The following is an 18,457-nucleotide window of genomic DNA, read 5'->3' as shown; positions in this document are numbered from 1 at the left end:
GCAATTTGATCTCTGGTTCTTCTGCCTTTCCTAAAACCAGCTTGAACATCAGGAAGTTCATGGTTCATGTATTGCTGAAGCCTGGCTTGGAGAATTTTGAGCATTACTTTACTAGCGCGTGAGATGAGTGCAATTGTGCAGTAGTTTGAGCATTCTTTGGCATTGCCTTTCTTTGGGATTGGAATGAAAACTGACCTTTTCCAGTCCTGTGGCCACTGCTGAGTTTTCCAAATTTGCTGGTATATTGAGTGCAGCACTTTCAGAGCATCACCTTTCAGGATCTGAAATAGCTCAACTAGAATTCCATCACCTCCACTAGCTTTGTTCGTAGTGATGCTTTCTAAGCCCCACTTGACTTCGCATTCCAGGAATGAAGATTATATACACAACCATAAATCCATCAAGAGGACAGGTTAGGCAAGTAATGCTGAATCTATTCAAAGGCCTATATTATAGCCATGGTTAGGGACACTATTACCAACAGTGAAATATTTATCTTTGTTAAGCAAAAGAAGGGAGAAAAAGAAGCAATATCATGGCTACAAGTATGGGAAACGTAAGAGAAAGACTGGAGTGTTATGCATATGATGGTTGCCTGGGCCACAGAATCAACGCAGGACAGGGCTCCAGCCCACATAGAGGCTCTGGAGAATGCTTAAGTTCGAAGCTGGGTTCCACCACTGGAAGTATATAACGAACAGCAAGTTATTTAGGGCCTCACTTACTCATTTTCCAGTGGAGTCAACCTCAGAGGGCCACTGTACAGGATAAAGGAAATGGTGTATGTCAAGCACTTAAAGCAATACATGGCATACATAGTAATATTCAAACATTATTATACATTATTATAAGAGATGGAATAATTAGAGGGCTTTTTTTCCTTAAATATTGTAAATACAGATACACATATGAAGGTTCAAATCCTAGATTCATCAGCATACTATGTATATAACCTAGTTAAGTTATTCAACCTCAATATGGCAGTTTAGGCTCCTGTGTGAAATGGAAATAATAATGGTACTTTTCTGAGCTACGGTCCCCTCCTGCCAGGGACTACCCCAGCCACAGCTGTCCACAGCGTGACACATACATTGTAAACCCCTATCGAATGTTACACTATGGGAAGGAGGCTCATCTAAGGTTCTATCTAAACTCTGGAAATGATTAGTATAATAGTAGTTTATTATTATGTAGTCAGCTGTCATGTCTGAATTTAAGGGATCTTTTAGAAACAGCCTTTCGAAAAGTTCATGTAAATTACATGTTGTCTCTTTTCTACATGTGTCCTAAACTAGACCATAATCAACTGTGGGCAACAACAGTACTTTGTATTTCTTTCAGCTTTCATTAAACCTAGCAGAAGGCCAAGAACATTTTAAGTCAGTTAATGCATGCTATTAACATCTGCCTTACCCAGAAACAACTTCTTAAACCACTTTTCAGATCCTTTCAGTGAAATCAGAGGTCACAAACACCACAGTATCCAACTCTTTATTTTCCCATCAGCTGCTACTTATAAGGTCACACCTACTGATCCTAGTTATTCTTCCCATAGAAGAACATTTTCCTGCTTACTGATTCTGGGAGAGAAAAGACAAATGAACAGAAAATCACCTTTCTTAGACGTATACAAGAAATCAACAGTTTTCTATATCTACAATCTGAAAGTCTTTTTTTCTGCCTAAGCAAGCATACTGTCACTCTGTTCATTACTCCACCAGAACACATCTTCACATCAAACTGGATTAGTCCCTTAAAATGTTCAAGCAGTAAAAACAAGAATGGTGAATTCTACTGAATATGTTTGCATTTGCTTATTATAGGACTAGTTAAAACATCAGTTTATAGTTTTTTTTACACATTCAACAGTTTAGCAAACACATGATTCCTTCAATCTGACTAAAGTTGTAAGCCAACACTTCACTGGAGAAAATACACAAAATTGCAGCATTAGTCTTTGAACTGAAGGACTGAAATTCTTCCCAACTCTCCTTTGAGTCTATCACTACTCCGCATGTTCCTGCTCTTGTCCCGGAATCAGCCACCGAATACTCTCAGTTCGAATGGTAGCGTACATAATAAAACTGATTAAAAAGAATAAGGAAAATACAAGCAACCAGTCCACACTTTTTATCAAAGTGCTGGGAAGAGGGCCTATTTGGTCAGCTTGAGTTACCACCACATTTTTCTTGGCTTCTATACCTGAAAGAGAAATCAGTTTTGTTTCATATGAGATAGAAAACATTCCCACTACAGATTTTTCTTAAGTATTCTGCATGGCATGCAAAATGATATGTAGTCTTAGACGGCACAGCTAGTATACCTGGGATGGGCTTCACTTGCCTGTCAGTGTAATTTGTAACTTGCCCTTCTCTCCACCACATCAAAGGAGCAGGAATCCATTCAGCGGTTCAAAGCTAAAACTCTAGACTTTCAGTGAACTCACCAGAAGGGTCTGTGTCAGTGCACTGTCGGAGGTGTCTTTTGTTCTCTTTCAAGACCAAAGTTCAACAGCTTAGTAAAGCTATTCTCAGCAGTCTACAGAATGCTGTCACAGGGTGAGTAATGCTAAATTCAAAGTGTTTTAAAATAATTTACTGAAAGAATTGTTAGAGCAACTAACCAACACTGGGAGCAGTGATTACCAAAGTGATTACATAGATTCCACTTGTGTTCTAAGTTTCGTGAGAGCCCTGAACAAATTGGCTCCCCTTCTCCATATCAATCTAAACGACAAGCAGGGATCCTTTACAAGACTTGGAATAACTCAATACCTGGTAGGTAGTGACTCCCATAAGGTAATTCAGCTCTCTGTTCTTCTGTGTTAGATCTAAGTAACTACATACAGCTAAGAATACATGGAAGGTATGTTATAATTTTTATTTACTTCCAATGAATATATTTCAGGAAAAAGTGGGTGCTCATAACTGAGGCCTTAAAGCTTTTGAGGAATGAACTTATCCAATGAAGGAAATTTTATCAGTATTCAGTACTCAGACTTGTACAGGATAAAAATAAGGGCCTGTGTTTCAGCAAATATTAAGGAATTAAAATAGCATCTACACATGAATTAATAAATAGAACTCCGCACAACAACAAAAATGAAAAAAGCACAACCATACACAATAATGCAGATGAATCCCACAGACATAATGGTGAGTAAAACCAGTCAGACACGTACGAATCCATACTGTATGTCTGCATTAATACAAAGCTCAAAAACAAGGAATGCTATACTATGATAGTAGGAGGGAAGATGGTGCTTATCCTTGGGGAGAACAGGAGTGAGAGTGCAGAAAGGGGGCTGGTAAGGTTCTCTTTCTGAATCTGAGTACTGGTTACTCAAGGCGTTCGCTTTGTGAAAATTCATCACTAGTCACAAGCACTAGTGACTGATGCATATTTCTGTGTAAATATTACACTTAAATGAATAATGTATATAAAAAGGTATCTATAGGTGTATGGCATGTGAATGTTATCTCAATGAAGCTGTTACATTTTTCAAAGCTATCTATAATCATATTAATATTACCTAATCATGTTAAGCTTGCCACTGATTGACACACATTTAACAGGACCACGACATTTCATCAGAAAAGAAGTTTTACATTCCAAAGCCAATCTTGAATCCTTCACTTAAGGGTAATAGCTGATCAAAAGTCACAGAAGACATATTCCTCCAGCAATAAAATGTTGTCTTCTACAGCATATTATTTCTACATACCTGTCTGATTAAAAATGAAGATTTTCAGCGTTTCCAATGTTCGGTCTGTATGATTAAATCTAGCCATCGGTTTAGCCCCTTGAAATAACAAAATGTTCGGAACAGCCACGGTGCCAAACCTTGTAGAAAGGCTACAAGAGAGAAAACCTGAATTAACAGTGGGCTTCCTCACACAATTATGATTTCAGAATGGATGGAAATACATCAGAAAGGATCAGTTTCCCGTGACCTGTAGAGGCTTCTGACACTGAAATAAATAGGCTGTGGTTGTCTCTGACTGCCTTCCTCGTGGGTCATGGTTGGGGGCATTCCCGTTCTGCTCTCTGACTTGCTTTCTATTACAACGTGGAGCTGCCCCTGACACAATTATTCCACTACTTTTGTTTCTAACAGCCAAAACAGATCAGACCAGGAAATTCTAAAGCATGGACAAATTACACTGTGTCAATTTACTTGACAGAAGAAACTTCAAATTCTCCAGAATGCTCATTTCCATCCCTCATAAAAGATTCAACTTATGGATAAGCAGTTAGGTTGGTGAGTCGGTGCAAAGGAATCTACAATCTAACAAACACACCAGGAAGCTCACAATTAAGGCGGGACAGTTCAGAAGTAACATGGCCTGAGCGGTACTGTTTCAACTTTTACAGAATAGCGAGCAGTGGTGTAAGTCAAAATGCTCTGGGATCAAGCCTCAGTTCCGCCACTGAATCAGCTGTGTGACCTTTGGGCAAATTATTTAACATTTCTAAGCCTCAGTTACCCCCACTAATAAAATGGTAATACTGGATAATCAGGAATTTTTTCTTTTGCAAACATGCTGTAACATAAATATTAACTGTAAGGTCGGACCCCGCGGGTCATGATGGGCCGCCCCTCCTCTCCCTCCGGCTGGCGAGAAGGTCCCTAACGGAAGGATCCTCCCAGATCCCGGGGACCAATGACAGCACACTTCGCCGGTTGCCATGACGAGCCGCCGCTCCTCTGCCCCGCCGCGGAAGTCCCTAACGGAGAGATCCCGGGGACCAATGACAGCACACTTCACCGCTAAAGCCACCCCGCCCCAGCCGCATAGAAAGACCTATCAGCCCGCGACGAACCGGCAACCTTTCCAAACCCCCATCCACTAAACCCTGGCATCCCTCGCAGGGTGCATATATAAACAAACTTCCAACACGGCCCGCGCGCGGACTGCCTCGACCTGCCCCGTTCGGGTCCGGGAACCCCACCAGGGAGCGCTTCGCTATTAAAGCCTGCTAGATATTCTTTTGGTGTACCTGGTCGTCTTTTACCTAACATTAACGTATGCGGCAAATACATGTCCCACAATACAATAAGACAGAGTATCCCCTATTCTCCATAACTGAGGCTCCATACCAGGCACTGAGAAGGATGCACAGAGATGCTGCTGCTGCTAAGTCGCTTCAGTCGTGTCCGACTCTGTGCGACCCCATAGACGGCAGCCCACCAGGCTCCCCTGTCCCTGGGATTCTCCAGGCAAGAACACTGGAGTGGGCTGCGATTTCCTTCTCCAATGCATGAAGGTGAAAAGAGAAAGTGAAGTCGCTCAGTAGTGTCTGACTCTTAGCGACCCCATGGACTGCAGCCCACCAGGCTCCTCCATCCATGGGATTTTCCAGGCGAGAGTACTGGAGTGGGATGCCATTGCCTTCTGATGAAAAAGCAACAAAAGGGATGATAAAAGCCTGCAGGGAATTGAGAATAGCGTGGAGGCTGGTGTCAGATCCATAAGCAAAGAGTGCTGAGCATGTGCTGGGAGCTAGCCCTGCTGATTAGGGGGCCAGTGCAGGGCCCGGTCAAAGCTGGACAGTGACTTCAAATGTTCAATCAGTCTGTAACCTTGGGCCAGGCCACTGAGATCTTTCCCTGAAGCCTTTGTGGGAAATACTAATTTGTGGGGCAGTTTCTTTCTTCATAAACAATTTCAGGTAAATATTATACACACTGGAAATCAGGGCCTCATTTTCATCACCAACTTGACTATGTTCCAAACTTCACAAATTTATTCATACACAACCGCTATGTGACCTAAGAAGTAGCAACTGACTTACAGCAGGAGAGGAGGACATGGTTTATTACCTCAGACAGAGTCACAGGGAAAATATTTAACATCTGCACTAAGTTATTTGTAACTTATCTTACTGAACATTCAGAAAAAACAAAACCCCACTGAACACTGTGAAAGACTACAAAACAAAGGTAAATGTATATCAAAGTCCTAAAATAATTCATCAAATTTATTGAATGTCTACCAAGAACATGCATTTAAGAATACATATAAGCAAGAAGAATGAGGGCAAGAAGGAAAGAAAAGAATTTTTTTTTAAAAAAGGACTTCTCTGGTGGTACAGAGGATTAGAATCTGTCTGCCAATGCAGGGACACAGGTTCAATCCCTGGTCCAGGAGGATATCACAGCCAGTCAAATTGCCAACATCCGCTGGATCGTGGAAAAAGCAAGAGAGTTCCAGAAAAACATCTATTTCTGCTTTATTGACTATGCCAAAGCCTTTGACTGTGTGGATCACAATAAACTGTGGAAAATTCTGAAAGAGATGGGAATACCAGACCACCTGACCTGCCTCTTGAGAAATCTGTATGCAGGTCAGGAAGCAACAGTTAGAACTGGACATGGGACAACAGACTGGTTCCAAATAGGAAAAGGAGTACGTCAAGGCTGTATATTGTCACCTTGCTTATTTAACTTACATGCAGAGTACATCATGAGAAACGCTGGACTGGAAGAAACACAAGCTGGAATCAAGATTGCCGGGAGAAATATCAATAACCTCAGATATGCAGATGACACCACCCTTATGGCAGAAAGTGAAGAGGAACTCAAAAGCCTCTTGATGAGAGTGAAAGAGGAGAGTGAAAAAGTTGGCTTAAAGCTCAACGTTCAGAAAACGAAGAGCATGGCATCCGGTCCCATTACTTCATGGGATATAGATGGGGAAACAGTGTCAGACTTTATTTTTTTGGGCTCCAATATCACTGCAGATGGTGATTGCAGCCATGAAATTAAAAGACGCTTACTCCTTGGAAGAAAAGTTATGACCAACCTAGATAGTATATTCAAAAGCAGAGACATTACTTTGCCGACTAAGGTCCGTCTAGTCGAGGCTATGGTTTTTGCAGTGGTCATGTATGGATGTAAGAGTTGGACTGTGAGGAAGGCTGAGCGCCGAAGAATTGATGCTTTTGAAGTGTGGTGTTGGAGAAGACTCTTGAGAGTCCCTTGGACTGCAAGGAGATCCAACCAGTCCATTCTGAAGGAGATCGGCCCTGGGATTTCTTTGGAAGGAATGATGCTAAAGCTGAAACTCCAGTACTTGGGCCACCTCATGTGAAGAGTTGACTCATTGGAAAAGACTCTGGTGCTGGGAGGGATTGGGGGCAGGAGGAGAAGGGGACGACCGAGGATGAGATGGCTGGATGGCATCACGGACTCGATGGACGTGAGTCTGAGTGAACTCCGGGAGATGGTGATGAACAGGGAGACCTGGCCTGCTGCGATTCATGGGGTCGCAAAGAGTCGGACATGACTGAGCGATTGAACTGAACTGAACTGAAGCAATAAAGCCCATGCGCCACAACTACTAAGCCAAGTACCGCAACTACTAAAGCCCAGGCGCCTTGAGGCAATGCTCTGAAATAAGGGAAACCACTGCAATGAGAAGCCCACACATGGCAACGAAAAGTAGTCCAGGCTCACCACAACTAGAGAAGGCTCACCACAGCTAGAGAAAGCCCATGCATAGCAACAAAGACTCAGTGCAACCAAAACAAATAAAAAGAATAAAAAAGAAAGAAATCCTTAGCAGACATAAAACAGGGGTGCCAAGAGTTAGGCTGTTGCGTTGGGGACCTACGCTGCAGGTGAAAGTCACACAGGAAGAACGTACTTAGGATGCTAATTTTGCTAATTCAATCTGGCCAGGACCCTAACATATCCTCTGCCCTCTCCCTTGCCATCAGGCAGAGCCATCTTTAAATTCCACCAGAGGAAGAACTGTCTTTGTTCTTACAGAGCCTCCAGAAAGTCTCCCTCAGGAATGTGCCAATCCTCACTGCTCACACTGTCTCTCCTTCCCTCAATTCCATCTCAAAGCTCAGGCTCAAGACGGCCTCCTCTGCTCCTAACTTAACTGATTACGACACCCAAATAACTGTAACCATCGTCCAATGGGATGAGACATAAACCCCACTGAGGGAAGATACCTGCTGTGCTGAGATGCATCCAGTGCCAAAAAGTGAAGAGCTGGAAACGCGCGGGGCAGAGAATTAAAATGAGGGGCCAGACTGGCAGAAAATCGGCACCAAGGGGTGTAAAACAGGACTAGAGTGCAGTCACTACCGTTTGGGTTGAGAAAATCCATAAGGTCCTGTGGCAAAAGAAACAGAAAGTGTTACAGTCAGCAGTAAAGGATGGGTACTTCTGCTGGAAGGATACTCAAGGGCAGGAAGCACCACTGACGCCAGGGTGAGGAGGTGGGGGCGGGGACAGCAGTGTAGCACCCGGAGAACCTTCTGGGGTGGACCCATATGGATCCACGGACCAGCAGAAAAGCAGCATCAAATGCCACATCACCAGCTTTCCTCCAAGGTTTTCCTTTTTTAATATACATATTAATAAAGGATAGTTCATCTACAATGTTGTGTTAATTTCTGCTGTACAGCAAAGTGATTCAGTTATACATACATATATTCTTTTTCATATTCTTTTCCATTATGGTTTATCATAGGATATTGAATATAACTCCCCATGTTATACAGTAGGACCTTGTCGTTTATGCATCCTATATGTAATGGCTTGTCCATCCTATATCCGTTAATCCCACACTCCCAATCCACTCCCTCCCCACTGCCTCCCCTTGGCAACCACAGGTGTGTTCTCTGTCTGTGTGTCTGTTTCTGTTTTGTATATAGGGTCATTTGTGTTGCATTTTAGAGTCCATTTTTAAGTGATATCATATGGTATTTGTCTTTGTCCTTCACTTAGTATGATAATCTCTAGTCCCATCCACGTTGCTGCGAATGACATTATTTTTCTCCTTTTTACGACTGATTGATATGTGTGTGCGCCTGCGCACATGCGCGCACGCCACATCTTCATCCGCTCCTCTGTCAATGGACATTTAGGTTGTTTCCACATCTTGGCTATTGTAAACAGTGCTGCTATAAACACAAAGGTGCGTGTCCCTTTTGTTTGTTTTTGGTCACGCAGTGTGGCAAGTGGGACCTTAGTTCCCCAACCAGGGATCAAATACCCACCCCCTGCTGTGGAAGCACAGTCTTAACCAGTGGACCGCCAGGGAAGCCCCAGCATATGTCTATTTGAGTTGTGGTTCTGTCTGAATATATGCCCAGGAGTGGGGTTGCTGGATCATATGGCAACTCTAATTTTAATCTGATGAGGAACCTCCATACTGTTTTCTAGAGTGGCTGCACCAACTTACATTCCCACTAACAGTGGGGGAGGGTTCTTCCTCTAAGCTTTCCTAATATTACTATAGAGCAATTTTAATATTTTTCATAGTTCTTCAATTCATACACTAAGTACTCACAGGGTACAAGCTAATATCCCAACCTTAGAACTGTGCATCTCACACAATCAAACAGAATCATTAAAGTACTGTGGTCTCAGGCCCAAGCTATAATCTCAGCAGATCCAAGTCTATACTAAGCAGTCAGCTCCATGTATTTGGCCAAAGGTTACTTCAGTTTGAGGGTGGATCATCCCTGCCACCACGCCAACTCTGACCACTCAAAGTGCTTTCTCCTGTGTACGCATGGAACAGCCACACGACAGTTCACACAGCTGAGGCCCAGCATTCACCAGGCACCGAGGGCAGGGTGTGACACCTGCCTTGGAAGGGAGCTCAACGTACTGTATGTACCCTAATTTAAAATCAGCAATCACATGGAACTTCCCTGGTGGTCCAGGGGCTAAGACCCTGAAGTCCCAGTGCAGGGGGCACAGGTTCGGTCCCAGGTCAGGGAACTAGATCCCACACACCACAACTAAGAGTTCACATGCTGCAACGAACAACCCTACAGCCAAGACTGAAGGCCCCTCGTGCCGCAGCCAATGCCCAGCGCAGCCAAATAAGCAATTATTTCTTAAATAATGATAAAATAAGCAACCACAGTTCTCACAGTTAGGATTCTTTTCTTATATAAGCAGCCTGAATTCAGTCTGCTCTCTGGCTTTAACAATCTGACAGAAAACATTAGTCAGAATCCTGGTATTCTCTTTAGAATCACCATTTATCCAACTAGGTGGAAAGCACGGCTGGCCTGGACAAGTGTGTCGGCTCTCAGTCCAGAGTAAACACTAGGTTCATACTCTCTGGAGTGAAAAAAAAAACTTTCCATCAATATAACAAACTTCTCAGGGACATGACTGGTCCAAGCAATGGTACATTACAATTTTAGTAATTCAGATATCTCATTTTTATGTCTCCATAACAAATACCTCACTGAGAAGAAAAGTGCTATGATTCTGATACCAAGCACCTCCCTGTCCACTGGGATTTTTATCATGAGTCTTGGTGGTGAGATTACCCCAAGGATGACTAGGTTTAGGCCACCTAAAAAGCATAGTCAACACTAGTTATATCTCCTCCTTTCCCTACATATATCAAGTGAATTTTCACCCATGCAGCCACTAAATGCTACCCCACTTACAATATGATGAAGATTATGATTCTGCATGTGAAAGATGACAGAGTATTAAATCATAAAAGCAATGTGCAGAAAAGGAGGAACGTACTAAATAATTTTTTCTTACCTGTGACATATTCAAAATTTTCAGAGTGAAATTTTCTAATCCTGTCACATTTCTCTCCTCACAGTTGACCTTCGGGGATTTCAGACTTTCGGTGGCGTTGGCGTCCTCAGTTGGGGCGGGGTTGGATTCCGCCACGTCGGGCTCAGTGTAGTACTCCTCTTCTCTCTCCGAGAAACTTGCTCCAGCTCTGTCCAGGGAGAAGAGGCTCTCCCGGAGGTTGCACCTCGAGTCCTCCTCCCCTCTGGCCCCGCAGGTGCCACTGCTGGACTCTGGGCTCAACTTGTCCTCGGCTTCCCCAGGAATCACCGACAACATCACCATGTGGTTGCCGTCAGCATCCAGCCCCAGCACTGCCTCCGTCTCTTCTGCAGACAGGTCCTGGCCCACTGGGTCAGGGGAAGGCACCTCCTCACTCATGTACACAGCCCCCACCTGGAATGGATAAGCAGGCTGCTCCTCTGACCATAAGTGACTTCTTTTCTCTGCAACTAAAACATGCCAGCATGTTCACAGTCATATTTGACTTCAAAATAAGTGAATTCCAAAGAATCACAGTCCTCAAATATGAAAAATTTCCCCTCCAGAGTAAAAAGTTACATTCCCGTTAAACTATCAGAGAGCCACCCATCATTCTCCAGGTCATGAAGACGATCACAAGGGGGTACCAGATCAATGAATGCCCAGAAGTGGACAAACGCACAGCTTCCCATGAAACCTGCAGCCTGCCATGTGGATCACAAGCAAAAACATTCCGCTTCAGACATCCAATTAGGAAAGTACAGTACAAACGCTTTAACAATTTAATTGGTTTGATGAGACTATCCCAGAAAATAATGATGGCTTTATGGGAAGATTCTCCAGTGGTCATGTACAGGTGTGAGAGTTGGACCGTAAGAAGGCAGAATGCCAAGAATCGATGCCTTTGAATTGTGGTGCTGGAGAAGACTCCTGAAAGTCCCTTGGACAGGAAGGAGATCAAACCAGTCAGTCTAAAGAGAGATCAACCCTGAATATTCACTGGAAGGACTGATGCTAAAGCTGAAGCTCCAGTATTCTGGTCATCTGATGCACACAGATGACTCATTGGAAAAGTCCCTGATGCTGGGCAAGATTGAGGGCATAAGGAGAAGAGGGTGTCAGAGGATGAGATGGCTGGACAGCATCACAGATGCAGTGGACGTGAACTTCAGCAAACTCCAGGAGGTAGTGAGGGACAGGGAGGCCTCATGTGCTGCAGTCCATGGGGTCGCCAAGAGTCAGACACAGCTGGGCAATGAATACAGAAGATTCTACTGTGGCAAAGCATCTTTGCACCCATTACATCAGCTCTGAGACACGGATGGGATGAAGGTTACCAAGTCAGCTTAATAGATGACTGACCTGCAGTACAAGAGGTTCAGCGTGATGCGCAATGGCACAAAGCAGTAAGCAACAGGAGCGAAGTCTTACGGCTACTGCTCCAGAGCGGGCCTTACCTCCCTGCAAGATACCTCAGAGGGCTGCCGGGCCACACTACCTGAGGAACACCGCTGCCTCTAGCAGCAGCTCCTCCTGGGGGGCCTCCACCACTGGCCTCTGCTTTCCTGTCTGCTGCCCTTGGGCTACAGCCCACAGGAGTGCTTAAAGAGGTGCCCAGCAGAGCTGGCACGGCAGCCAGAAGAGGAGGCTTTCCTCTCACTCTGGAGCCACCAGATGGGGCTTGAGCCAAAGGTTTGGGTAAGGGAGGAGTCCGAGGCAGTCTCACACATCCATACAGGGGGCTCCACTCACTTCTGTAATAATAGCTCCTGCCCTCCACCTCTCATGACCTCAACAACAGCCGCCAGACTCTGGGTAAGGAATGAGTGCAGCTGCACCCGGACGAGTCCACCATATGGCTGGGGAGCCAGCAGCTGTGGAAGGAGTCCTGCATGCAAAAGAGCGTGTCTACCACAGTGTGAGTGACCAACTGGCTTCAAAGCTGGGGAGGGGTCTGGGAGCTTCCTAAGGCATGCACGCTTGTATAATGTCTCAAAGAACATTTCCACAGATGTCTGCAGACTCATTCGGCAATTCAAAAACACTCTCCGGGAATTCGTTTCAGGCTAAGTGGAAAAACAGAAACCAGATTTACTCTCCCTCCCGAAACAACCCCCAAAACAGCCAAATATGTTCAACAACAGCTTCAGGAGACTGAGACAGGGAAGGACAGTGATCACTGAAAACACAGCAAACAGACGAGAAGAGCCCTACAACAGCAGCAGCTTACTGCCTGAGGGAGTTCCTGCCTTGACTCAGTTGAGATGGAGGGTCCAGAAAGACTAAGAAAGCCAGAGTCTGCACAACAGAACCCTGGAGATGGGAGAGCTGCAGAAAGAGCACTCCGGTCATCTGTGGAGGGGCCTCCAGAGTGTACTGGTCAGCATATGCATGTAAGTAAACTACCCAAAACCAGGGAAAGAACCACTCAAAAGGATTAGAGATAACAATTATCCAATATCCACAGAGAGCTGGGAATAGGACCTGTCCCCACCACTACACTGGAAAACCTCATAAGCCACAGAGCCCTGGGAAGAGTGCACAAAGGGGACTTGCTTTGGTGCGTGCATGTTGAGTTGTCAAGTTGTGGCCAACTCTTTTCGACTTCATGGACTGCAGTCCACCAGGTTCCTCTATCCATGGAATTTTCCAGGCAAGCATACCGGAGTGGTTGCCATTTCCTCCTTCAGGGGATCTTCCTGACCCAGGGATCGAACCCACATCTCCTGCATTGGCAGGCGGATTAGCAGGGTCCAATTAACCCTAAAGTAAAGACAGCTCTGCTCTCATCTAGCAAACCTGAAAAGTAAGAATCAAACTGTGTTCAAATAACTGGATATCTGAACAAAGCTCAAGAGTATTTATAAGAATACTAAAATACCTAGCACTCAACAAACTAAAAATTTACATCTGGCATCCAGTCGAAAATTACCAGGCGTGCAAAGAAGCAGGGAAATTCTCCTCATTATCCATAATGAGAATAATCAAACCTGACCCAGAACTTGCACGGTTGTCAGAATTATTAGACAAGGCTATTAAAACAGCAACAACTGCATTACATGTTTAAAAAGTAGATGCAGAGAACACAAGGTATAAAAAAAAAAAAGAGAGATCAAAATGTAAGTCAAAACCACAATGAAATATCACCTCATACATATTAGACTGGCTATTATCAAAAAGACAAGAAATGACAAATGTTGACAAAGGTGTGGGCAAAGGGGAGCCCTTATGCACTATCAATAGGAATGTAAATTGGTGCAGCCTCTATGGAAAACAGTACGGAGGTTCCTCAAAAAATAAAACATAGAGCTACCATGTGATTCAGCAATTCCACTTCTGGGTATTGATCCAAAGAAAATAGAAACACTCAAGAAGATACATGCACCCCCATGTTCACTGCAGTGTTATTTACAAAAGCCAAGACAGGAAAGCAATCAATGGACCAATGGATAAAGAAAATGTGATATATACATCATACATACTAACATGAATATGTTAATATCACATCAATAATATATTAATGTGATATTGTATGTGTGTATATATATCACATTGTTCAGCCATTAAAAAAAAGGAAATCTTGCCATTTGCAATAACATGGATGGACCTCCTTGAGGGCATTATGCTAAGTAAAATAAATCAGAGAAAAACAAATACTGTATGATCTTTCTTATATGTGGAATCTATCAATGTATAAACATACACAGTTCTTTCTGAAAATCTAGCTCTGAAAAGGAAAAGAAAGAGCAGGTAGTTGTTACGGGCAGGTAGGGGGCTAAGGGACAGGATTTGGTTGTTAGGACATAAGGTAAAGTGTCTGTCTGCAATGCAGGAGACCCGGGTTCGATCCCTGGATTGGGAAGATCCCCTGGAGAAGGAAATGGCAGCCCACTCCAGTATTCTTGCCTGGAAAATCCCATGAACGGCAGAGCCTGGTAGCCTACTGTCCATGGGGTTGCAAAGAGTTGGACACGACTGTGCAACTTCACAAGGACATAAAACTGATGGGAAAACAGGTAAGCAGGGAGAGATGACAGGTTAGATACAGCAGAGTACAGGGTTTGGGAAGCAAGGCAGGTCCTGACAAAAGTGGGTCAAGCACTATTTTGACTATGACCTAGTGAAGCAGTTGGGTGCCTGGATAGGGAGTTCTGCCAAGATGGTGGGGATGGCAGTCTTTCTGTAGCCCTGGGTTGATAAATGTGTACTACATGTATAATCAGAAGTCAAACTCAACGTGATTACTGGATTGTTCTTAAGATGAGAGCAGGAGATGAAGCCAGAGAGGCTAAAAGTCTGGAGAAGAACAAAAGGTGGCAGACTGGGGAGCCAACCCCACTCTCAAATGCACCAGCTCTGTAGAGATCTGCTCTCTGAACCTAACCAACATTCCAGGTCCCCTAAAGCAAATGGAGAATGCCAACATCCTGAAAGAATCTCCAGAGAAAAAAATCAGGCACAAAATAGAATCTGGTGCTCCTGATCGCCTTCATGTACAACTAGATAGATTTCCCTTACAGAAAATCAAAAGGAAGTCTGAGTGACGCAAAGAGTTAGAATTTTGAGTCAGAATAAGAGAAGACAGAAACTGTCATGCGATGTCTCTCCCCAAAGTCATCATGGGCTTTGGATTTGTTTTGAGTACTTTTTCTTTTCCTTTTTTTCTCCTTTATGACCTTCAGGACACTGGAAATACCCAGTGAACTCTCCACCATCGATGTAACTGTACAGACTCTGCTGCTGCTGGCGGTATGGTTATACAATTTTTGTGATAAGAAAACAAGTTCTTTTGAATAAAAATAACCAATGATGCTCAAAAAAGCGCTAAGGATACTGCCTGGCATTTAATGAGTGTTTTCATTACTTGTCATAACTCAGCAAGCCGGCTGCCTTGCCTCTTTCCAGGACATTGTTGCAAAAGGAAAGACCTGCACACTTCTGATCCATGAGCGCTCAGTCGCTTCAGTTGTGGCCTACTCTTTGCGACCCCATGGACTGCAGCCCGCCAGGCTCCTCTGTCCATGGGATTCTCCAGGCAAGAATACTGGGGTAGATTGCCATGCCCTCCTCCAGGGGATCTTCCCCACCCAGGGATCAAACCTGCATCTCTTCTGTCTCCTGCATTGGCAGGCGGGTTCTTTAGCACTAGCATTACCTGGGAAGCCCGCGTATTCCTGGTTAAGCTCTGAATAACAAGCAAGGTCAAAGGGTCTGGACTTTAACAGAGCTGTGAGGAGTGGGCAGAAAGAACAATGAGAGTAAGTCCCAGCCATGCCTCCAGGTGGCTGCCTTCCTCCACAGAGGAGGGCCTAAGAGCATGGTCTGGCAAGCAGCGGGTTACCCGGGGTGTCTGCTGTGTTGTTCCCGTCTATCCTTCACACAGGCACCTGAGCAAGAATGACCTTCTTAAGAAAGTGGTCCAGCAGGGTGCAAAGTGAATCGTGGGCTTTGCAGTGAGAGATACAGGCTCTGCCAATTACCAGAAGCACAAATGTAGGCAGATTAGTTAGCCTCTCTGAGCTCAGCATCTTCACCAGTAAAACAGGGATACTCAGAACATATCTCGGTGGGAAGACAAAAGGAGAAAATGATAGAAGGTACTATGCACAGTTCCTGGCTCCTACTAAGGGCACGGTTGTTGATCAGTCTCTCTAAGTCGTGTCCGACTCTTCGCGACACGGTACAGGTCGGCTACTCGTTATGATTATCATTAATAATAAAGTGCTCAGCACATGCGGGTACGCCTCAGTAAGCGCTAATACACGGCCGGGGCATCCCGCCCCAGCGCCTCCCACCCCGGACCGCGAGCCGGGACCACCGGAGGAAAGAGGTCGGGACAACGCGGAGAGGGGCGCTCTAGAGGGCGCCAGGGAGAGGCGAGGCGCGCAGATCCGGGCCTTCGCGCAGATAAAAGAGCGTCGCCCAGGTAGACCGCCTTGCCGGTCATTTCACGCACAGCCTCCCGCGCCGCCGCTCACGGCCCCAGCCTGTACTCACTCTCCTCGGCGCGGGCAGGAGACCCCAGCACCCACAGCAGAACCTGCCACCAGCCTAGGAGCCGCATGGTGCGGGGCGGACCCCGGCCCGTACACCCAGGCCGAAGGGCAACAGGCGCACAGCCGCGCGAGTCGCGCTCCCCGGCGGAGGAAGGCTGGGGGAGGAGAGGCCGGGAGCGCGGGCGCGGTCCCGCGCCGCCGTCTTGGCAGCTGGCAGCCACCGAGGGCGCCATCTTGGAGTCGGGCGGCCGGCTCTGGCTCCTGGGCTCTTGCTTGCGCCGTGGGGCTCCGGGCTGTTTTCCAAATTGCCTGACCCTGGTGCGGCCTGGCGGCTGGCGGCACACCCTGCGCCCCTGCCCAGCACTTCCTTCTCGGGCCAGAAAGGCCCAGAAGCCTGTTGGAGCGTTCATGGAGGTTCAGATCTCCAGCTATCCTTCCCAGGTTGCCAGATAAAACACAGGATGTCTATTTAAAAATTTCACATAAACAACGAATGATTTTTCTCACTGTAAGAGACCGACCAATGCTAGGCTGCCCTAGTTTTGCTATAGTACATTTTCTAGTGGGACCAGAAGAATCTGGGACAATGGACAACATGGGTGGAAGAGCCCACATTTGTAAACTAGATCACTACAGTCATCATTTGTAATAACAACCTTACCCCCAACAGTGTAGTAGCAAAGATTTTCTTTAATTTCTTGTCTCCCGTAACCGTGGGCTTCCCTGGTGGCTCAGGGGTAAAGAATCCACCTGCCAATGCAGGAGACTCCAGTTCCATCCCCACTTCAGGGAGATCCGCTGGAGAAGGGCATGGCAACCCACTCCGGTATTCTTGACTGCGGATGCCTATGAAACAGAGGAGCCAGGAGGGCTATAGTCAAGGGGTGGCAAAGAGTAGGATAGACTTAGCAACTAACAACAACATACCGTCCTTACTAGATCTGAAGGGGCGTGACAAGCCACTGGGACAGAGGATTAAAAGAATTTAGGATTAATGAAAAGGAGGCTGATTTGGCTCATCCACACACTCTTTCCTCTTTATTATGTCCTATTCCCCTCTCTGTGTTTGTGTTTTGGCTGTTTGTTTGGACACATGCACTTCCAGATGTTAGACTTGTTTTACAGTAAATGCTATCTCTAATGACAACTCAATATATACAGCCAACAGAACAGAATGTATATCTGACTGTCTCTCCACCAGGTGGCACATGCACTTAGTGAGAGTTTAAAACATTCAGGTTTAAAACAGGTTTTACTTTCATTTCCTATGAGGTAAAAAAGTTGACATCATCCTCTTTTGCTGAACTCTATGCACCAACACCATACATCCTGGGGATTGTTTACACAAGAGGCTGATAATATTTGGAATTGTTGGGACTTCCCTTGTGGTCCACCGGCTAAAACTCCAGGCTCCTGATGCAGGGAGCCCAGGTGGGAACTACATCCTACATGCCACAACTAAGACCCAATGCAGCCAAATAAATATTTTTTAAAGAAAGGAGAAATTGTTACTCACAGCTACACACCTGCACTCACAGTGTTTTGTGTAGGGTAAGGGAGTTAGAGAAGGCGAGGTTCGGAAAAAACGAGACCGGCACTTTACAGGAACAGATCAGATCACCTTTAATAAGGGGAGAAGGGGCAGTAGTCAGATTAGTGAGCTGCTGCACTAACCCAAGAAAAGAGTAAGTATATATAGGCATATATGTGGAAATCTACTGTCTTAAGGGGGCCTGTTTGTCTCCAAGGTTGTTCAGAGTAGTTATCTCTTAAACAGCTAGGGCAAGGAATTCTGGAGATGGCCAGAGGCTGGACGGGCTGGGAGCTGGGTATAATCTACCTTAATGTCCATTTTTTTTCTTTGGGTGAGAGAGTTCTTTGTTTTCATAGAATGGTGGGGAGGACC

At 45.3% G+C, this 18,457-nt stretch overlaps 1 protein-coding gene across 1 annotated transcript; it reads right to left on the bottom strand.

Moving 5' to 3' along the window:
* Window positions 1-1,475: 1,475 nt before the first annotated feature.
* On the bottom strand, window positions 1,476-16,784 carry TXNDC15 (thioredoxin domain containing 15). Its single transcript, XM_052643718.1, has 5 exons — window positions 16,553-16,784; window positions 10,538-11,025; window positions 7,966-8,129; window positions 3,725-3,855; window positions 1,476-2,202 (listed from the first exon to the last, which is right to left on the bottom strand). Exons 1-5 carry the CDS (start codon window positions 16,782-16,784, stop codon window positions 2,006-2,008), a joined length of 1,212 nt encoding a protein of 403 aa, XP_052499678.1. The 3' UTR covers window positions 1,476-2,005.
* Between the last annotated feature and the right edge of the window lie 1,673 nt (window positions 16,785-18,457).

The sequence above is a fragment of the Budorcas taxicolor genome, chromosome 7, assembly GCF_023091745.1.
Source record: "Budorcas taxicolor isolate Tak-1 chromosome 7, Takin1.1, whole genome shotgun sequence".
Lineage (NCBI taxonomy): Eukaryota > Metazoa > Chordata > Mammalia > Artiodactyla > Bovidae > Budorcas > Budorcas taxicolor.
The sequence above is the reverse complement of the archived record's forward strand: the minus strand, read 5'-3'. Positions and strand labels throughout refer to the sequence as shown.

Excerpts from the sequence above, each read along its gene's own strand:
- TXNDC15 (XM_052643718.1), bottom strand. The coding sequence starts at position 16,784 with ATGGCGCCCTCGGTGGCTGCCAGCTGCCAAGACGGCGGCGCGGGACCG. Across the intron at positions 8,130-10,537 it reads AAATTTTGAATATGTCACAG|GACCTTATGGATTTTCTCAA; the intron begins GTAAGAAAAAAT and ends CTTTTGCCACAG. Across the intron at positions 3,856-7,965 it reads GATGCATCTCAGCACAGCAG|CCTTTCTACAAGGTTTGGCA; the intron begins GTATCTTCCCTC and ends TCTCTCTTGTAG.